This window comes from Gobio gobio, assembly GCF_949357685.1.
Source record: "Gobio gobio genome assembly, chromosome: 11".
Lineage (NCBI taxonomy): Eukaryota > Metazoa > Chordata > Actinopteri > Cypriniformes > Gobionidae > Gobio > Gobio gobio.
Genome location: NC_137104.1, coordinates 6,627,972 through 6,650,512, shown reverse-complemented (window position 1 = coordinate 6,650,512; position 22,541 = coordinate 6,627,972). Strand labels below are relative to the sequence as shown.

Here is a 22,541-nt window from a genome sequence, read left to right as displayed (position 1 = left end):
GTTATCCGGGAGTGACGCGCTGCCAAGATGGCGACGGCCAGCTCGACTCTACTTTATGCTTCAAAACTGCTCTTCAGAATCCTATGGGCGACGTCACGGACACTACGTCCATATTTTTTACAGTCTATGGTTATAACACTGATTGAGCGTGAGACATAAGTTGTACTGTATGTTTAAACATACCTTTTGATGTTCATGCATGTTTTTTTCTCATGCTATAACATGTAGTAAAGAAGAAGAAAAGACTTGCGCTCCGCGCTGTCGCTTAAGGTGCTTCAGCGATCTGTAATGTCACATTTAAGAGCGTCTAAACGCTACTCATTGTTTGAATTTCATGATAAAATGGACATAATTTTCGAAACTGAGACTTTGTTTCTTATCAGAAGTAACAAAGCACAAAGCTCTTTGCGATTATTGGACGGGAGTCGGGCTACAAATAATGGTTCGTATAGAGAAAAACAGCAGACCTGGCAACCCTGGCTTGAACTACGGGTGTCTCATAGGGTCAAATGTTTTAACGTACCTGTTTTTTTAACTGTTAATGCGTTGTCTTGTTAACTTGCCCGAAAGTACATTTTCTTCACACATAGTATGAGCTTGAGTAGTTCGACACTCGTTTTTCCACCCGCTTTTGATTGACAGGATATAATCATTGGCTGTTTTTAAAAAATATAGAAAATATTTGCTTTTATCGGCCAATATATATAGACTATACAGAAAATATAATAAAATGAAAATATACTGAAGATAAGTAGCCAAAAATACATTTAAGTTACTAAAACGTATTGAAAATGTATATTATGTACATTGGCAATATATTTTGGCCATTTTTGGTTGCTTTAACCCATGTTTGGGTCAAATACGGACAAACCCAACCGTAGGTTTAATTTATTTAGGCCTAATTAAATTTCTAAACCCAATGGTTGGGTTTGTCCATATTTGACCAAACATGGGTTAAAGCAACCCAGCATTTATTAGAGTGTAAAAACATATAAATATTGTGACGTTTCCGGCCGTCATTTGTGTGTTTTTCTTTTCCCTTTTGGTCTGTGTTTGTGTGTTATATTAAATGCATGAATATAGGCGTCCACAAAGCCTTACAATTGTATCCCAAAACCTTTCCTGGGCCACCAGAGAGATAGACAAACAGAAAGAAGGTGGAAAGAACCAGTATGGACCTGTATCTGTTGGGATGAGATGTGACAAATTTCTGCGGTCTGCTTGTGAAAAGCCAGAATTTCTTCAGTGGTGTGGATATCAAGACATGGTCACTTGCCATTTGGTTGCCATGTTACCTGTCTCGCATTACACACCTTCCAGTCTCGCTGAATCAAAGTACATGACGTCAACAGACACACACACACACACACACACACACACACACATAACCACATGCTCCTTACAGTTCACATCGACCTTTCATCTGGAGGACACAGACATTTAGGACTGGATGTTAGCTTGACAGGCACATGTGCGTTTAGGACTCCTATTTTTAAGTTTTTGGTTTTAGGCTTTCTGAGGTGAGGGAAAGTTATTTGTGTGTTTCTCAGTCCATCAGGTCTTTCAACTTGTTGGCGTCTAGTGCTTGTATCAGCTTTTAGCCGCTTTATTGGGCTCAGTGTTCAGCTGAGTAAGTCTGACTAGGAAAGCTAGACTGATTCAGAGCTGAACTGCTTCACTCATACAACTTTTAGTCACTTAATTGATAGTTTAAGGCAGTTTGTGCATTGTGCACAGTTTGTGTTTATTATAGGTGGAATTACCGTCGATTTTTTTGAGGATGAGGTGTGTGTTGGCCGCACTCTGTGGGATTGTACTTCTAACGCAGGTTATTATAACCAATTCACAAGAATCAGGTAAGTGTAGAAGTTTGTATATATGCTGAAGAATCCCTTAAACATTTTGCAAACTGAACCTTCTTTTCGTCTCTCAGCCATGATATCCAATTGCAACTTTTCTATTTTAATCATTATTTTTTATGATTTTCCCTCATAAACCAGAAATGTTACAAAATTTACTCTAATCTGTGTAGTTTTTGAGATTAAAGAGTCACTAAGCCTTTAGAAAAAAGCCTGTTTTTGATGCTGATTGAGACATTCAATTATTAAGAGATTATTTTGTCATCTTTTACAATGTGGTTAATTTAATTGATAACATTTCTAACTTTCCCTCTCAAATATATAGGCCTGGTTTCACAGACAGGGCTTAGATTGAGCCAGGTTTAGGCCCTAGTTCAATTAGGACATGCCTTTTTTATTTCTGATGTGCATCATAACAATGGCACTGACATATTTTAAGATATATGGGTGCAAGTTACTTTCAGTTAAAACAGCTTAAACATGCATTTTAGTCTGGGACTAGCTTAAGCCTCGTCTGTGAAACCGAGGGATGAAGTGTTATGTGAGCAGGGGAGAATATAAGCTTACATCTTTTATCTCTTGTTGGATTGACAGATGATTCGCCCATTGGGGACTGTTCTCAGTTTGACTTATGTGATGGCTGTATCAGCGGCGACCCGGCCCTCAACCTGACACGATGTGTCTGGCAAAGCTGTAATGACGGTAAAAGAACACATGTGGCATATGAGTTTAAATGTATTCTCCTGTGCAATGTCTGTGTTGTTTATGCACACAATCATACAGAGGATCCCACCGACGGACATGCGATCCTGGCCACGGAGAGCGATCTCAGGAACAACCCGGTGAATTATTCAAACGCAGGCAGTTACAGCTGCCGTCCACACAGACATCAGTCTCAGTAAATAATTCAACACCATTATCCACCCTCCTGGAAATAAGTGTGAGGGAGACATAAAGAGAGAAAAGAGATGTTCAACAAGAAGCAGCATCTTTTAGTCTATTCATGCTCTGTTGCCAAGGCAACCAATTCTCTAACACAGTCTCTGTCTCTCTCTCTCTCATTTAGACTCGTTTCTAAAATACAACTATAGGCTTACATGCTGTCTATGCCCACCCACCCAGCTTTACACAAACACAACTTAACTAATGTAAAGGGGTAGTTCGACTCAAAAATGAATTCTGTCATCATTTACTCAACCTCGAGTTGTTTCAAACCTTTGTGGGTTTCTTTCTTCTGTTGAACACAAAATATTATATTTTGAAGAAAGTTAGTAATAAAACAGTTGACGCTAGCCATTGACTTCCATAGTGGGATAAAAAATACTATGATTACCATCAAATGTCTGGTTATCAACATTCTTCAAAATAACTTCTTTTGTGTTCAACAGAAGAAAGAAACCCATTCAGGTTTGGAACAACTCAAGGTTGAGTAAAAGACGACAACATTTTCATTTTTGAGTGAACTATCCCTTTAAATGGGGACATATGATAGACTTCTATTGTTTTTATATACAGGTAGTTATATAACTGTAAGCCACATCTTAACACTAACAGAAAACAATCTGAATTTTTCCAAGGAAAACTTAATTTACTTTATTTCCAATTCCAAACCATTTTTACCAATGAGGACGTGCATAAGAGGTTTTGTCTGATTTAGCTGGTACAAATTTGTTCCCAAAATATGGTTAAGTACAAATATGTAATTGATAATGTTGTATAATTTTGATTACATAGTCATTATCAAAAAAATAAATCCTGTCAGGTTGTTTCGGACGCAGGCATCATATTATTTTCGACTGAATGACATTATCTTTTTACACAACTACTAAATAAAAATACGTGAAAATTTAAATATAAAATAATGAGTAGCTAGCTACAGAGTTGAATTATTTTATTATCTTGCCTGTGTATTATATTAAATCTTCCGCTAAGAATAAGTTACAATGTCTGATGTAATACATACCGCGGTATAACGTGATGTAAAGCAGATGTAAACTAGATTAATAATAAAGTGCAGTGTGTTTATTATTACGATAATAAATAAATATGGGCTACAATTTTAACAAATATATATGTTTGCAATATCAAGCAACATAACGTGTTTTTTTTACAGCTAAAGTCGAAGTGGTTGACACAGGAAGCTTAGCACATTCAAGTTAAAATGGCCGCACCCGGCCGCTCTTACCGTAAAAATGAGGCTCCTAGTTCCTTTGTTCGCCTGACATAATTTTACAGTTCACTAATTTTCACGTGCAGTCCGATTCTTGTGTCTATGCACTACTACGAAGACTTTTCACGGATAATATCGCATGTGTAATTTGAGCGCCTGAAAGAAGATTAAAAATAGGCTACCATACCGCTAGATGGCGCCGTTGACCAATCAGAATCAAGTGTAGAGATGAACTATAAAGCAAATGTGCAAATAAATTACCCTTCTACCTGAAGGTGACTGGAAGTTCATTTTCATTTAATTTTGTGGTCTAGTTTTCAGTCTACACCCATGCTGGTGAAATGGTGGGGTGACCTTGTTCTAAGCATCTTAAAGGGATAGTTCACCCCAAAATTAAAACTCTGTTATCAATTACCCTCAAGTTGTTCCAAACAATGGGGCCCATCAACTGGTTGGTTACCATTCTTCAAAATATCTTCTTTTGTGTTCAGCAGAATACATTCATACAGGTTTGGATTGGAACAACTTGAGGGTGAGTAAATAATGACTGAGTTTTTATTTTTGGGGGGTGAACTATCCCTTTAATGGTGTGTTTAAGGGTAGCACTGCTGGCCTAACAGTGGAAACGCAGCTTGATTTTGGCCTCACTGTTTGAGGTCCGAGGCTGTTGGACCCACCCGGCACGTTGTTAGCCCCTTGCTTGCCCTGGCCCGACAGTGGGAAAGTGGCTATTATCAGAGATATCAGAGATTATCAGTGTCCGAAATCACATACTCTCTTGAGAAGGTACTCATTTTGAATAAGTAATTACTTCTCAACTGCTAAAAAAGTATGCTCTATATAGTATGAGTGTGTTTAGTATGAATGTAATCTGGACGAACTGTTGCGCCAACTTGTCATTATGTGACCAAGTGCATCACTGTCATTCACAAATCCTCTCCCGTGGCCTCATGGGATAGTAAAGTGTCCATCTTATGCACACTTCAGAATCTCGTCAGAAGTAAAAGGTCATCCGGGCCCTTATTGCCTACTCTTTTATGAGTACTGTGAATTTGGACATACTTCTTTTGTCAACTACTGTTTTTCGCCTACTAGGGAAGTATGTGATTTTCGGATGTGCCATGGCCTTGGATGCGTGGCTCTACCATTGGATAAAGCGTAACGACCAACTTGGATCACTCTTGCCTTGATAACCAATCACATTACAGCCTTGACGTCATTGAATTTCTCTCAGAATTGTGCGAAAGTCAATCCCTGTTTGCGGACACCATAGAAATGAATGAGAAGTGCGATAAATGGAATCCTGTCACAAAATAGTTTGCGACTTCTCTTATAAAACAGCATTTTTTTCAGTGTAAACTAAAAATAGATCAATCCAAAATGAATGTTGGATGGCAAACATGTTGAAGATTAGCCAACAGGATGTCAATTCATTAACTGATAAGCTGTTTTCCCACAAAAGCAGGTTATTCTGTGTAGTGAAGCCTCTCCTCCATGGACATCCATTTTTAAAAAAAGAAGTCCTCTGGCCTCCTTCCCTGTGTGCTGTATTTGTGATAACTTTGAACTAAAGGATTAGTTCACTTTAAAATGAAAATCACCCCATGATTTACTCACCCTCAAGCCATCATAGGTGTATATGACTTTCTTCTTTCTGATGAACACAATCAGAATTATATTAATAAATATCCTAACGCTTCCAAGCTTTATAATGGCAGTGACAGGGGTCCATTGAGTTTGAAGCTAAAAAAAGTGCATCCATCCATTATAAAAGTACTCCACACGGCTTTGGGGGGTTAAAGGGTAAGTTCACCCAAAAATGAAAATAATGTAATTTATTCCTCACCCTCATGCCGTTCCACACCCGTTAGACCTCCGTTCATCTTCAGAACACAAATGAAGATATTTTTGTTGAAATCCAAAGGCTCACATAGAGATCAAAGCAATTTACACTCTCAAGATCCATTAATGTACTAAAAACATATTTAAATCAGTCCATGTGAGTTCAATATTAATATTATAAAGCGATGATAATATTTTTGGTGCGCCAAAAAAACGAAATAACGACTTGTATAGTAATAACCGATTTCAAAACACTTCTGCATGAAGCTTCGGAGGGTATCGAATCAGCGAGTCGAATCATGATTCGGATCGCGTGTCAAACCATAGATATACATAATAAAGGCTAGCTGTCTCATCCTCGCTTCTGGCCAATGGAGGTCGACGTCCTCACCTGGCGGCCATCTTGTCACAGTCAGCTCGCTCACTCGTTGCATTGTGTTTTAACAGTGCATGTACTTTTTAAATAACCATAACATTTTCTACCGATTTTCACTGTTTGGTTTGTTGTAAACGTCAGAGATGTAGTCATGACACTGCATACTTATGAATAATTATTCATAATTTGTTCAAGCATCCAGAATTATAGCCACGTTAATAACGTTTGTAAGAAACCAAACCATTTGTAAATCCGTCAAGATTTCAGCGAGATAAGAGTATTTGTGTTCAGATCACTCACCTTACATCAGGTATCACAGAGCCCACCAGAAAGCTTGCCTGTGACAAGATGGCCGCCAGTGATGACGTTAGAGACTCCGCCGTAAGACATCTAGCCTTTATTATGTATATCTATGTGTCAAACTGCTGAAATCATGTGACTTTTCCGAACCCCTGAATCGACTCGCTGATTCGATACGCTCCGAAGCTTCATGGTGTTTTGAAATCGGTTATCACTATAATTCGTTATTTTAAAAAAATTGCCGCACCAAAAGTATAATCGTCACTCTATAATATTAATATTGAACCACTGTACTAACATGGACTGATTTAAATATGTTTTTAGTACATTAATGGATCTTGAGAGTGTAAATTGCTTTGGTCTCTATGTGAGCCTTCAGATTTAAACAAAAATGTCTTCATTATAAGATATTCCGAAGATGAACGGAGGTCTTACGGGTGAGGAACGGCATGAGGGTGAGGAATTATTTTCATTTTTGGGTGAACTAACCCTTTAACAAAAGGCTTCTGAAGTGAATCGATCGAGTTTTATAAGAAAAATATCCATATTTAAAACTTTATAAAGTAAAATATCTAGCTTCTTGCGAACTGCCTTCTGTATTAAAACCATAGACCCTAAAAAATATGGATGTAGTGTCCGTGACGTCACCCATAGTATTCTGATGAGCAGTTTTGAAGCGTAAAGTAGGGTCTAGGTGGCCGTCAAAAAGGCGGAACGTGGGCGGAGCTGAAGTGACGCGATGACTAACAGACAGCAGATAAATGACAATCCACCTGTCACTCAAAGTGGCCACGCCCTTAATTATGCAGAATTTTAATGCTTTATATAATGTAAACGAATGAGTTATAAAAAAATTCACCCCCCTCACAGTTGTCATGAAGGGCAAAATTAGGCGTATAGACAAAAAGCACAATTTGTACCAGACTGTAAACATGTTTATTTCTGTTGTAAAGTTGGGCATTTTAACATGGAGCTCAATGAGATTCTGCTCCTTCTGGAGCCTGTCTCTAGTGGCCAGTCGATGAATTGCAGTTTATGTCACTTCCGTATCGGCTTCACAGTTCAAAACCCTTACGCTACATCCTACTCATCGCAAGTTAAATACAGAAGCTTCATATATGACGCTTCAGATAATTAAGCGTTAGGATATTTATTAATATAACTCTATATGAAAGAAAAAAGTCTTATACATCTATGATGACTTGAAGGCGAGTAAATCATGGGCTAATTTTTATTTTAAAGTGATCTAATTCTTTAAAGAGCCTTATTATGTATTTAATTTTCAGGAAATGACACAAGATGCATGTCTGACACTGAAGACTCTGGAGGCTGCTCTGTCTACAATGAGACCGGCATGTGCCAAAGTGAGCAAAAAAACGTATAACCGTACAGATTTGCAAATGGATGTTTTATAAAAGGAGTGTGTTTGATATGTCTGTTTTGTATCTTACTGCAGACGGTGGGTCCGCTGATGGTGGTGGCAAAGGTGAGACATTTCATTCTCTCTGTGTAAATCCTCACATGTGAGTCATTCTCTGTCATCATAACACACTCTCTCTCACACTCACACACACACAGATAACACGACCCCCGAGTTCTCTCAAGCATCATTTGACCTGTCCAGCTTCATTGGGGGAATCATCCTGGTGTTGGTGTTGCAAGCTGGGGCTTTCTTTGCCATGCGGTTCCTCAAAACGAAAGACACCACCTATGAAACTATGTGAGCAATATTCATTTATATTAAGCAACACTGAGCTTTTTCTTGATGAATTTGGCCCTTCAATGTATAGAAACAGCTAGAGCTTGAATGATCTTACACACGCCTTCTCTTACAGTGATCCACCTCAGTGAGAAACGGACTCACGAATGGGAGAGAACATTACAAAGCATAAAGAGAAGCAGATATTCAAAGGAATAGATGTTGCATTGGCGAGTCTACACACACTGTTTTCTCTTTTTGATGGTCCTAAAACGTTATTAGCCTTTTAATTGCTTTGGTTAAATTATCAGCAGTTCTTTAATGACAAAAACTATATTTGCGTGTATATAAGAGAGAAATGTTCAAACAATATAGACGTGATATAGGAGATATATTAGAGGATTATTCACATTTGAATGTAGGTTTATCATGGTCTCTTATGGTGTGTGTTTAAATCTCTTTGGTTTGGCTCGGTTTCTGTTTGAAACATTGTTGATTAATTCATATTTTGATTAATTGCATGCACTTTTATTTGCTTTTGTTAAATGTTACGTTTTGTAGGTAGTTACCTTGGACTCGTGTAGCACTGAGTTTGCTATTCCTTTATGAATAATGAAGCAATAAAGTAATTGGACTCTGGGATGTTATACAGCATTAATCCTCTAGGTGTCAGTGGAACGCAATTTTGCTATTCGGGCTGATTTGGGGCCCAATTCTCCCCTTCTGACAATCCTGTAAAGTCCCGTTTATCTTGATGGCTCTACACATTATTTTACCAGATTTCCCTGTGGTGTGAGGTGTGTTAAGAGCATGGTTAAGAGTGATTGAATCTCTTCGGAAGAACCTCAGTTGTTATGATTTTAAAAATCTTATAGTGTGGGCAAGCCTTAAAGGGACAGTTCACACAAAAATGAAAATTCTGTCATCATTTACTCACCCTCAAGTATACATTTCTTTCTTCTGCTGATCTTCTGCACACATATTTGGAAGAATGTTGATAACCAAGCAGAACTTGGGCCCCATTGACTACCATATATTTTTTTCCTATATGGTAGTCAATGGGGCCGAGATCTGTTTGGTTATCAACATTCTTCCAAATACCTTTCTTTGGCTGAGCTATCCCTTTAAGCTGCTCCTTGTCGTCCTCCAATACCATTAAGGATAATGAGCAAGGAGGATGCATTATTAATAAAACACTTACAATAAATAACATAGTATCTTGTTTTTTTTGACAATATCCAAATGGCCCGTCAGCCATTTTCTCTTTAATCCACTTTCAACATAAATTTCACCTCAGCCTACCTTATATGTCATATCTGTATATTATAGTGAATTTCCAGAAAGCACAGCAGACGGTTTTTACCGTAAGTTTAACGTGACATTTTTACGGTGCACATTACAATCTGAATGTCAAGTTTTCATGTTCCTCACATTAGGTTTCTTCTCTTATTCCCTGGTGTTGGATTTACAGACACTCTACGCACACACACACACACACACACACACACATACACACACAGTCACACACACACACAGTCACACACACACACACAGTCACACACACACACACACACACACACACACACACACACACACACACACACACAGTCACACACACACACAGTCACACACACACACACACACACACACACACACACACACACACACACACACACACACACACACACACACACACACACACACACACACACACACACACACACACAGTCACACACACACACACACACACACACACACACACACACACACACACACAGTGTCACACACAGTCACACACACACACACACACACACAGTCACACACACACACACACACACACACACACACACACACACACACACACACAGTCACACACACACACACACACACACACACACACACACACACACACACACACACACACACACACAGTCACACACACACACACACACACACACACAGTCACACACACACACAGTCACACACACACACAGTCACACACACACACACACACACACACACACACACACACACACACAGTCACACACACACAGTCAGTCACACACACACACACACACACACACACACACACACAGTCACACACACACACACACAGTCACACACACACACAGTCACACACACACACACACACACACACACACACACACACACACACACACACACAGACACACACACACAGTCACACCACACACACACACACACACACACACACACAGTCACACACACAGTCACACACACACAAAGTCACACACACACACACACACACACACACACAGTCACACACACACACAGTCACACACACACACACACACACACACAGTCACACACACACACACACACAGTCACACACACACACACACAGTCACACACACACACACACACACACACACACACACACACACACACAGTCACACACACACACACACACACACACACACACACACACACACACACACAGTCACACACACACACAGTCACACACACACACACACACACAGTCACACACACACACACACACACACACAGAGAGAGAGAGTAAGGGTGGATTCCCTACAGTGATTCAGGCTGCAGGATTGCCAAATGAATAAAGAAACGTCATCAGCATGATGATATAATAAAACTGTAAATTTCTCATTACCACCCTTTGCTACTTATTACCAACATTGGAAATAAGCGCAGACGAACAGCAAAATATGTGTGTGTGAGAGAGAGAGAGAGCATTGCCAGAATGTAACTATTTAATATTGCATCAAGACAGGGTTATTATCATTAACTAACAATAAAACATTGATGTTAATTTAAATTAAGCTGAAATAAAATATAAATATTAACTTTAACTGGGAATAAAACTAAATAAAACAAAAACTGAAAAAAAAAAATGTATTTAACCTAAATAGCAATATAAAAAAAAGAAAGAAAATATAACAAAAGCACATAACGGAATTACTGAAATTAAACTAAAATTAACAAAATATCACAATAAAAGCTACTTCAGAATATAAATAAAACTAAAATAAGACACATCATTTGTAATCGTAAGGGTTTAATAAAAGCAATGACGTTACACTTGAAAATAGATACACACGTATTAATTTCTCTCCAGCATGTTTGTGGAGTGTTACTCGAGAGATAAAGAATGGAAAGAAAGTGTAGAAAGATGCCATTGAGGACGTAAGGCATTTGGATATTAACCCAGTTGTCCAGGAAGGTAAAGCCCATAGAAAGGAGGAGGAGAATCTAAAATCAGACCCCGGAGAGAAAAAGAGCCAGAGCAATGAGCATCCATCACAATCTTCTTTTATCCTTTCCTTGACCATGTGAAAAACAAATTTCAGATATTCGAATGACCAATCAGCAGATTACAGCTCCCCCCACCAAAGGTGTGACAGCAGCAAAAGCCCTGATGTCTTGATTGTGTGTGTGTCTGGATCACTATCACTATCAGTGGCTGTAGGAATTCAACATGGCCTGTTGGTAAGGAGAGGGGGGGCTAACAAGTGTTGTCAACTTCTGTTGTTTCTTGAAGTAGAGACCAGGAGAACTTGGATAGGTTTTTCAGCAGGATTCATTATTGAGAAAAACCTGCTGTCTTTCCGCTGAGGTTCCAAGTCTGACTAAAGCCAGTTGAACATTGTATTTTCTATACATTTAAAGGGGAGGGATTATACAGCAGGGGAGGAGACACTCTAAGCAATACAATGCCTGATTTAATCAGCATAACAGTGACAATCAAATGCATAGATTCAATCAGCCTACCACTCAGGGGCTCCAAAAGTCATTAAAGACAAATGGTGCTCATTTTAGAAACAGGAACTGGCCTGGAAGAATCTGATATCATCATTTTTACCTTAAATGCTAAATACAATGTACTTTCTTCAATTTGTAATCCCACACAAGAATACACATTCTTTGTTAATGTTCAACCCTACAATGCATATTAGCTTCTCTTTAACTTTCTCTATAGGTGCATCCAAACAGTCAATATTTGTGATGATTTTCTTATTCTGTATCCACATGTATTAATTTTAGTATTCTCTAAGAGTATATGTATGTGTGTGTGTGTGTGTGTATATATATATATATACAGTGTTGGGGGTAACGCATTACAAGTAACTTGAGTTACGTAATAATATTACTTTTTCCAAGTAACTAGTAAAGTAACGCATTACTTTTCAAATTTACAATAAAATATCTGAGTTACTTTTTCACATTAATTTGACTGACAGCTCTCCTGCCCCCATGTTGAGAAAAATAAGTAGAGAGATGTTTGTGAACATGATGGTTATTGTAGTTCTAGACTAAATGTGAGCATTTATTTATCTCACTTGCACAATAAAGATTCTGTACTCCTCAAAATGATTAAAAATCAGTCAAATGCAAAATCAGAGTACTATGCAAACCAACTATTTTTATGCATTTAATCTACCTTTATATTTAATTTACCAATGTCTTGCTGCTGACCTTTGATGATGAAAATTACTAGATTTTTTGTTTTTATTGGTAAAACTTTTTTCTCCTGCGTCCTATTCTCCCATTATCCAGAGCTGCGCCCTCTACTGTTCATGCGGGAATCTGCATTTTTACCTCAGCCTGGGTCTTATTATTTCAATTTTGGTATGAAGAGGTCTTTACAAAAATATAACTTTTTTGTTATAGAAAAAAACAAAAACAAGCCCAGCCCAGGTGAGAAAAAGTAACGCAAAAGTAACGCAACGCATTACTTTTCTTAAAAAGTAACTAAGTAACTCAATTAGTTACTTTTTAAGTGAGTAACGCAATATTGTAATGCATTACTTTTCAAAGTAACTTTCCCCAACACTGTATATATATATATATATATACAGTGGTGGCCTAAATGATTAGAACACTTGGCATCTGGGAGTCTTTTATTGGATTCATTTTTTATTATCCAAGAGGACAAAGAGCCAAAACATTTGTCTAACTATTGCCGAAACTACCTGCGACAGAAGGAACATGAAAATAAAGGATTAGCTCCATCAAAGTCCGGACCTCAACCCCATCGAGCACATTTGGGGCGAGTTGGAAAATAAACTGGACAGATCTATTGTACACTCAAAGGAAAGCCTTCAGTTACAGAAGGCATTGGGTAACATTAGTGAAGCTCTCAGAGGAAATATATTCACACTATGCCAGAGAGATGCTGTAAATGCTGCAACCAAATATTAAAGTTAAAAGTGGATAAAAACAGTAAGACTCTCTTCATCTAATATTTGATGGTCAGAGCAACCATCTGCAGGTTTCATGAACATTATGAAATTAAATCATGTTTTGGAGGCAAAAAAGGCCAATATTTCCAGATCTGTCAAGTGTTCTAATCATTTTGCCCACCACTGTATGTGTATGTATACTAGGGATGCACAATTATGACAAAAATCATAACTGTCGATTATTCCCTTGAAATTGTAATTGCGGTTATTAATTATGATTATCAGAATTTACATTGGATAATGTTTTGAAAAGCTCTATGCCATTGTTTAAAGCGACTGCATGCCATATTGTTATATCAAAATAAACACTCTTCCTGAAAAACTTTTCTATAGCATTACATGCAAATTGGTTTGGTCTTGTTAAATAAATTGTAAAAATATTCATGTTCATTATGTTCATATATTCATTATGTTATACTAAAACTAAAATGGGGAAAAAACCCTGTAACATCTTTTATGTAAAATATCTTATTCAGGACAATACAAAAGTTTTGTGTGATCAATCTTATTTTGTTAAAATAACTTTTAGCAGATTCTGCAAAGGGTGTGTAAACTTTTGAGCACGGCTGTATTTGAAGGATTTTGCTTTGCTGTCTTTGTTCTGGAGGTGTCTGTCTATTTTTTTTGTCCATCTTTGCAGCTGTAGCATTTGACCGGTCACACCAACCTAGCCGTTTCACCAATGTTATGATGACGTGAAGGATAAATCTCCTTGATCTTTTCTTATCTGACATATAAATGCAGGTTTGTGATGGTGTAAGTTTTCCTGTATTTCTTGCACTTATTCGTCTTCTGGCTCTCGGCTACAAAGGCCCTCTTGTTCTCTTCACAAAGATTATTAGATCACTCTAAAAAATGCTGGGTTAAAAACAACCCAAGCTGGGTTGAAAATGGACTAACCCAGCAATTGGGTTGTTTTAAGCAAACATTTAAACCAACCGCTAGGTTAAAACGACCCATTCACTGGGCTAAAACAACCCAATTACTGGGTTAGCCCATTTTCAACCCAACTTGGGATGTTTTTAACCCAGCATTTTTTACTCAGATCTCAGATTTTAATTCATTTCAGCATTGTACTCAATTATTTAAGCTTGGTTATTATTTACTTACTCATAGTTCTTCTCTGTTTGTTATTCATTTATTTTTCTTCTTAAGAAAATGAAAACTATTTTTCCTCCTCAGTTTTTCCTCTGCATCCCTTCTCTTCCAGCTGTGCAGGTGTGTGTTGTTTTTCTCGGTCTGTGAGGGTGTGAGAACTGTTGCTTGTTGTCTAGACGGATCACGGAAGCAGACATGTCATTCTCTCTGACTATTGTCCTTGCTATGATTCAACATCAAAAGTAGTACTCTATGCCAAAAATCCACCCAGGTTTAAAATAAATTACATCACGCTGTATCAGCAAATTTGGGCCGAGGCCAAAGTAGGCCTACTCCCTCGTGTCCCTGGATTGGGATTGGGAGCAGCCAATACAGTGAGGAGTCGGGGTGGTGGAGGGATGTAGTAAACCGTCATGGAACGTGAATAGGTGAGTCAGCTAATACTGTATGCCCGGATGGCCATCGGGAGCACCGGGAGAATTCCCGGTGGCCTGGCGACTAATTTGGCCTGCTGCCAACCAGCGGTTTTTATTTATTTATTTATGTATTAATAATAATTATTTTATATTATTTCCTTTACTAAAATTATAATTTTTAAGGCATTCAATAAAATTATTATTATTAATAAAAATAAATAATGAATCTGTCTTGACCTGACTGGCAAGGCTACGATTCGACTTTATGTTACGCCTCAGCCAAACGGTTAAACAGAAATGCGAGCAGAGGAAAAGGGATTAAAAAAAAAAAAAAAGCAATCCAAGAAGAAGCAGCGAAACGTTGCAAAATTATTTTTGGACAACAATACACGGCAAAAAGAAGCCGTGCCGTGGGTTGTATCCACTTAGTGACTGTTAAACCATTTCTGATTAAATTGATAGTTTCTTAGTGAGACAACATTAACAATAATATCCCCGCAAGATGCTAGTACAGTAGGAAACTCCAGGTAGCATACATAACAGTATGCAAATGTCAAAGGTTAATATTATTTCCTGCCAGTGTTGTCAAATAAATCTACAAAATACAACCGTAGATACATATGACAATCCTTTTGTCTGATAGAATTTTAACAGGAGCTAACTATGTTAGTTTAGATGCAGCTCACTCGATCCTTCTATAATTAATTATAATTAATTAATAATAACTGACCTGTTCAGGGCTTCAAGTGCAGGTCAGTTTCATCTGTAAATACTGTACTTTTTAAAATTAGTCGAACTGCTAGCAAATGTTAGCGGTAGCGCCCCTATCGTCACGTAAAATACTGTATGCTAAAGGAGATTAATATTGTTTAGTGTAAAGTTAAATTATTAGTAGACAAATATTCACATTTATATGATAGGTACTGGGAGCAGGGAGACAGACATCAACAAAAAATAATGCAATAACATTTTATTAGGAATTTTCTAAATAGATACTGTCATAATGTAGTTTATTATTGAATACATTTTGACATTTAGACAATTTAATTAAACAAATTATGGGTGTGTCTCAATCAGCTCCCTAGTTCAGTAGTCAGGGCACTGATCAGGGAATCAGTCCGTGGGCTGACTACTGAACTATGTCTGCCCATTTGTGAGGTTTAATACTTTTCCCCCTTTTTTTAATCAAATGAAGGTGGAGGTAATCAACCCAGCATTAGCTGTGGTGCAGGGATCACACGTCAGATTCAGCCAGGCAGGGAGTAGAAGCAGAATTTAGGATATTTAAGTCATTTTAACATAAAAACAACATTTTGTCTTAAATGTAATACTTAGATTTTTTCTAAAATAGATGTGGGCAAACAAATTGCAATAAGGTGGTTGATTTGCTCCAAGGTGGAGACAGATCTGTTTGTAACATGAGGCTAGAAAAAGTGACAAGTGAAGAAGAGACAGGTACGAGAAAAATACACACACGTCATACATGAATACATATATATTAATATATATTAATGTTTCAGTTTACATTTCCAATAACACTAGTACTCCTCTTTACTAAGTGTATGAGGCTGATGATCCTGGTGGAAGGGAGAGACAGAGAGATTTTAGGAAAAATTATTGTTTCTAAATTTTATTTGGGTGCATAGGATGGCCTTGCCTGGCTCCGCCCTCCTACGTACTTCCGCTCGTACAAATGAAATGCACGAGAGTCTGGTAAGACAAGGCTAAGGATGGCCTGGATGGGTGTAGGATTTCCCAACCTTGAAATTGTGTCCCAGTCTGGCCCTGTGTATATGTATATATATATATATATATATATATATATATATATATATATATATATATATATATATATATATATATATATATATATATATATATATATATATATGTATGTAAGTTGTAACCCCTCCTGATCGAACCTGGAACTCGCACAGCAACTACTAGCTGGCCTCCGTTACACATACACACACACACACACACACACACACACACACACACACACACACACACACACACACACACACACACACACACACACACACACACACACACACACACACACACACACACACACACACACACACACACACACACACACACACACACACACACACACACACACACACACACACACACATATAGAGAGAGAGAGAGAGAGAGAGAGAGAGGTCCTAATGCTAATTGGATAGATCATTTGAACATGTTCTTCCTGAACTTTGTTAAAGGGATAATTCACCCAAAAATGTAAAAAAAACTAAAATGTTTTTTCTTCATTCACTCACCCTCATGTTGTTCCAAACTTGTATGAGTTTCTTTCTTCTGTTGAACACAAAAGAAGGCATTTTGGAAGTCAACGCGTCCCATCAACTGTTACCAACATTCTTACCCAGAAGCGTTTTACAAAAATGAGGAGTTACTCTGTTCATTCTCTCCCTCAGATAACATTCAAGGACACAGGGCCTCTGTGTCTGTTCTTAAAGAAACAAGAGAAAGAAAGGATATATTTGTTCCATATTAAACTATGAACATCAAAAATATATAATCAGAGAATAAAAGTAAACAAGAATTATCAGGCAATTTCTTCAAAGGTGTAACATGCAAATAAATTATAAATGTTAGCTAGATTATGTTCATTACCTGTCTAGCAATGTATGTTTATGCTGAAATATAATAAAATAATGGCTTCAGAAGTGTCCCAATCGCCCTGATTTCACCCTATGTGACAAAAGAAGTATGTTCGAATTAAAAGTACCCGGATGACCTACTTCTTGACCTATAGAACATACTTTTTAGCGGTCGTGAAGTAATTACTTCAATCTAATTCCTGATATTGAAAATGTGATAAGGGTCATTATTTTTTTGAACTTTGAGATTTATACCTCATCTGAACGCTGAATACATAGGAAAATAATTTGGCCGAGATACAAGAAAATCTGTTATCTGAGGGTGTAAAAAAAATCTAAATATTGAGAAAATCGCCTTTAAAGTTGTCCAAATGAAGTCCTTAGCAATGCATATTACTAACAATAATATGTTTTTTTATATATTTAAGGTAGGAAATTTACTAAATATCTTCATGGAACATGATCTTAATATCCTAATAATTTTTGACATAAAAGAAAATTCAATAATTTTGACCCATACAATGTATTGTTGGCTATTGCCACAAATATACCCGTGAGACGCATGACTGGTTTTCTGCTCCAGGGTCACAAATAAGCATTTTAACTAGTGATAATTGTTGACATCAAGAATTCATATCCTGGGAATGATTAAAAGTCAAAACGGCTTGCCATAGACTCAGTCTGCAGTTAAAGCCAGAGTTGTATTTTGTTGTTTGTCACATACTTAAAATATCTTGCGATCAGTTTCTGTTTCTCCTCTCATATAGGCCTAAACAATCCCTGCAAATACACCGTCATCAGGAAAGACCTGCACCAGCTGCAAAGGAGTGAAGCAAAACATAGAGATACAACGTTCACACAGAAAAATAGAAACATTCCCCTCATTAATGTAGCATGAAGGAATGAATCAAGCTGATAAACCTCAAGGAGTAGCTAAGAATGCAGAAAAAGGTGATTTCCCCTTTGATTTAAGTATATGCGAGGTATATATTTTTTTGCAGTGCATGACCCTAGGCATAGTTGGACTGTTAAAGTTGGGGGTTTAAAGCATTCCTCCCTTCGGGTCACCCTCAGGTCAAACATGGCATGATTAAATGCACAAGACAAGACTGTGATTTACAATAGAATACATTGAATTTGCCGGCTCACCCTCCTCCCCGACAAGTGAGTTGTATTATCTGCTTGTTTCTACATATGTGTGTGTCGGCGACCGGTTTTCTCGTTCTGCCTGCTTAAGCAGATCCAGGAAACATTTGTCTTAAGAATAGATAAAGAGGGAAGTGGTACAGGCATCCGAGACGGATACAAATGCTAATTTAGGAGATTCTTGCGCTGGTTATTACAGTAGTAGTAATTCTTTTCTTTGATCCACTCTGTGACAAGGTCACACTGGCCTTAGAGACAACACAGAATTGTTATCACTTTCTCAGCCTTGAAGGGGAAGATCTCGTTACAAACATTAAATATTATTATAAAATCTGAAATCTAAATACATAAGTGCAGAAGATGCAAAGACTTTGTGGTGAGATCAGGGCCCGTATTCATAAAGAATCTTAATGCAAAGAGTAGCTCCTAGTGACAAGATTCTAAGAAAGTTCTTAGAAATGTGGGCGTTTACTCTTAAAATTAACTAAAAAATCCTAGTAAAGAAAAAAGTAATTCAGAAAGCATCTTAACCCTTAAAAGAGGTCTTAAGGTCAAATTTGTTAGGAGCATGGACGAGGACTTTTAAGAGGCTTAAGAGCTTCTTTAGCAGCGGAGAAAATGGCAGAAAGACGAAGAGGGAGAAGAAATGTGTTGCAGACAATGGATGACAGTGACTTAATAATATGCTATAGATTAGATCGTGCAGGGATCATGTTTGTTGCATTAAACCCAACTTTCAAACCACCAATCAAATAGACATGCCAGCAATCAGTGTAATTGGAAAGAGTGGAACAATGTTTATAGTTCTAAGCCAATCAAATACCTTATAGAAAATTAACAGCATGGTAAATAATAAAAGGATTTATATAAGTATATATAATGTGTGTGTGTGAGTGAGAGAGAACGGTAAAATAGGACAATTTTGCGCTTGTAATTTCAAAGTGAAGGCTTAGAATAGACCCTATACTTAAAAGCGCTCCTTTTTTCCCCTTTTTGGACAACCAACCAATCACAGTCTTCAAAAGACTGTGTCATACGTAGCAACGGGGTCAGCCCCGCCTCTTCACTAAGATAAAAGTTTTTGTATTTTCCTTGCTCAGAGTTGCTCTCAGATCGGTCCCGAATAGCTCTTAAGCTAAGACTCCTACGTAAAAGTTTGTAAGCTAAATTAGGAGTTTTCTGAGAGGACTCTTAGAATCTTTATGAATACGGGCCCTGGTATTTATCTCAGGTCCTGATTAACCCTTAGAACCCAATAATAATAACTGCAACTAAGTAGTCTTGTGCTGTCAGGTCAGAATTAGGTCTAAACCTTCACTGGCTTATTTAACTTATACCAGTAATCTAGGTGTATGACCCCTTACCCTTTATTGAACAATACAAAATCAATAATCAGTCAATAACCATTTGAATGAATTCATGCTTACCCTCTAACAGATTCTCTCATTGATGGTTGGTTGACCTTGGCCTTGTAAGATGTACTAGAATGCTCTTTCTATTCTTATAGAACTGTCTTTATAAGTGAAAACTGAACAGTATTTTGTCTTTATAAAATGAAAAATGATTTAAACAAAAGATAAAAAACACTGGTTACACAATGATCAATATTTGTTAGCAAAATATCAAAAGGTTAGAGATTATAATACTTCAGCTTATCCAATCTCAACAGGGCCGTCCTGTATGAGTGGACGAATATATATTTTTAATTTATAAACATTGTAATTTATTGAACCATGTAACCACACACACACACACCCACACACACACACACACACACACACACACACACACACACACACACACACACACACACACACACACACACACACACACACACACACACACACACACACACACACACACACACACACACACACACACACACACACATATATACACTCTAAAAATGCTGGGTTAAAAACAACCCAAGTTGGGTTGAATATGGACAAACCCAGCAATTGAGTTGTATTAACCCAGCGATTGGGTTGTTCTAAGCAAACATTTAAACCAATCGCCGGGTTAAAACAACCCAACAATGTTTGCCACCAAATGTTTGTCCATTTTCAACCCAACTTGGGTTGTTTTTAACCCAGCATTTTTTATAGTATACTATATATATATATATATATATATATATATATATATATATATATATATATATATATATATATATATATATATATATATATATATATATATATATATATATATATATATATATATATACAATTTTGAGATTTGGCTCAAAAACTACTAAAATCTTGTTTTGTTTTTTTATAAGCTGAAGTAAAAACTGAACAGTATTTTGTCTTTATAAAATGAAAATGTATTTAAACAAAAGATAAAAAATACTGGTTACACAATGATTTGTTAGCAAAATATCAAAAGGTTACAGATTATAATACTTCAGTTTATCCAATCTCAACAGGGCCGTCCTGTATGAGTGGACGAATACACAGGCTATTTACCTTGTATGCAGTTCAAAGCAATAGATGTAAAAAATAACTTGTTCTCATCCGAGCAATTCAAGTTCAAATAATACAGCAGAGCAATTTGAGCAAATACTCGTTGAGAACTCATTTATATGAATGAAATTAATTTAATGAATTTCTCCACGAGGATGCACCTATCATACAAATCAAAAGATGCACAACCAATAAACAAAAGACAGAGGTATTTATACAGAATCGTTTACATTGATCTCGATGCAGTTTCTTAGGGTTTTTTCCAGAGGAACTAAAACTGCTGACCGGATGTTAGCTAACTGTCTCCCCTCGACAGAGAAAGCTGGTTTCTTCATTCTTTGACATTCTTCCTTCTTTTTCGTCCTCTTTGCTTAGGGTCTTGTCTCATGTGTGTGCGTGTGTATGTATCGGGAAGTGTATTTGTAAGTTCACAATACCTTTCAATATTTATATAAGAATCCTCTCTTACAACTTAGAAATAAAAAATTATATTCTATCTTGCATTTAAATATACAATCTGTATGTGGGTAGTTTTGCAAAAACACATTTGAAGATAAAATGCATGTTATGTAGTGTGAAGGCTGATGTTTGAGAAAATAAAAGGGGTCACTAACTTTGTCAGTTTTTTCACTGTTTTTATTTATTTTTTATTTTCACTGAAATGTGTCCTATGGTGTGACAGAAAGAATTAGGAATATAGGGGTGTCACACCAAAGGAGAACTGAAATGAACACTTTTATAGTGGATCCACACAAAAAAAAGTTGAAAATATTTGAACACTTATGAGACAAAACTCACCATGTGCACATGTCATGGGCTTCAGTAACATGACCTTGAATTAAACTTAAACTGGAATTGCCCGATTTAAAATCAGGATATGGTGTCACACCGGAGGACATGGTTTTCAGTGACAAATTTTGTGATTGTTAATTATAAGTCTAATTATAAGTCTAGAGTATGGTTTTCAGTGACAAAAAAAGTTCCTGCGCATTTAGAAATATATGGATGAACGAAAAATATCGTCATTTACTAAAATAGACACTTGTAAAATTATGCTTGAGGTATTTATTAACATTTGTATGCTTTTCTTTTTAATTTATAAACGTTGTAATTTATTGAACCATGTAACCACACACACACACACACACATATATATATATATATATATATATATATATATATATATATATATATATATATATATATATATATATATATATATATATATATATATATATATTTATATATACACTCTAAAAATGCTGGGTTAAAAACAACCCTAGTTGGGTTGAAT

At 36.8% G+C, this 22,541-nt stretch overlaps 1 protein-coding gene across 1 annotated transcript; it reads left to right on the top strand.

The window, feature by feature from the left end:
- The first annotated feature begins 1,737 nt into the window (after positions 1-1,737).
- Positions 1,738-9,450, top strand: cd164l2 (CD164 sialomucin-like 2). Its single transcript, XM_079829161.1, has 6 exons — positions 1,738-1,856; positions 2,454-2,561; positions 7,834-7,911; positions 8,004-8,033; positions 8,126-8,267; positions 8,383-9,450. Exons 1-6 carry the CDS (start codon positions 1,781-1,783, stop codon positions 8,396-8,398), a joined length of 450 nt encoding a protein of 149 aa, XP_079685287.1. The 5' UTR covers positions 1,738-1,780; the 3' UTR covers positions 8,399-9,450.
- Positions 9,451-22,541: the final 13,091 nt, after the last annotated feature.

What these genes read in the sequence shown, in the direction of transcription:
- cd164l2 (XM_079829161.1), top strand. Translation starts at nt 1,781, where the DNA reads ATGAGGTGTGTGTTGGCCGCACTCTGTGGGATTGTACTTCTAACGCAG. An exon ending in AACCAATTCACAAGAATCAG is followed by an intron (nt 1,857 to 2,453) that starts GTAAGTGTAGAA and finishes TTGGATTGACAG; the next exon opens with ATGATTCGCCCATTGGGGAC. An exon ending in CGCTGATGGTGGTGGCAAAG is followed by an intron (nt 8,034 to 8,125) that starts GTGAGACATTTC and finishes ACACACACACAG; the next exon opens with ATAACACGACCCCCGAGTTC.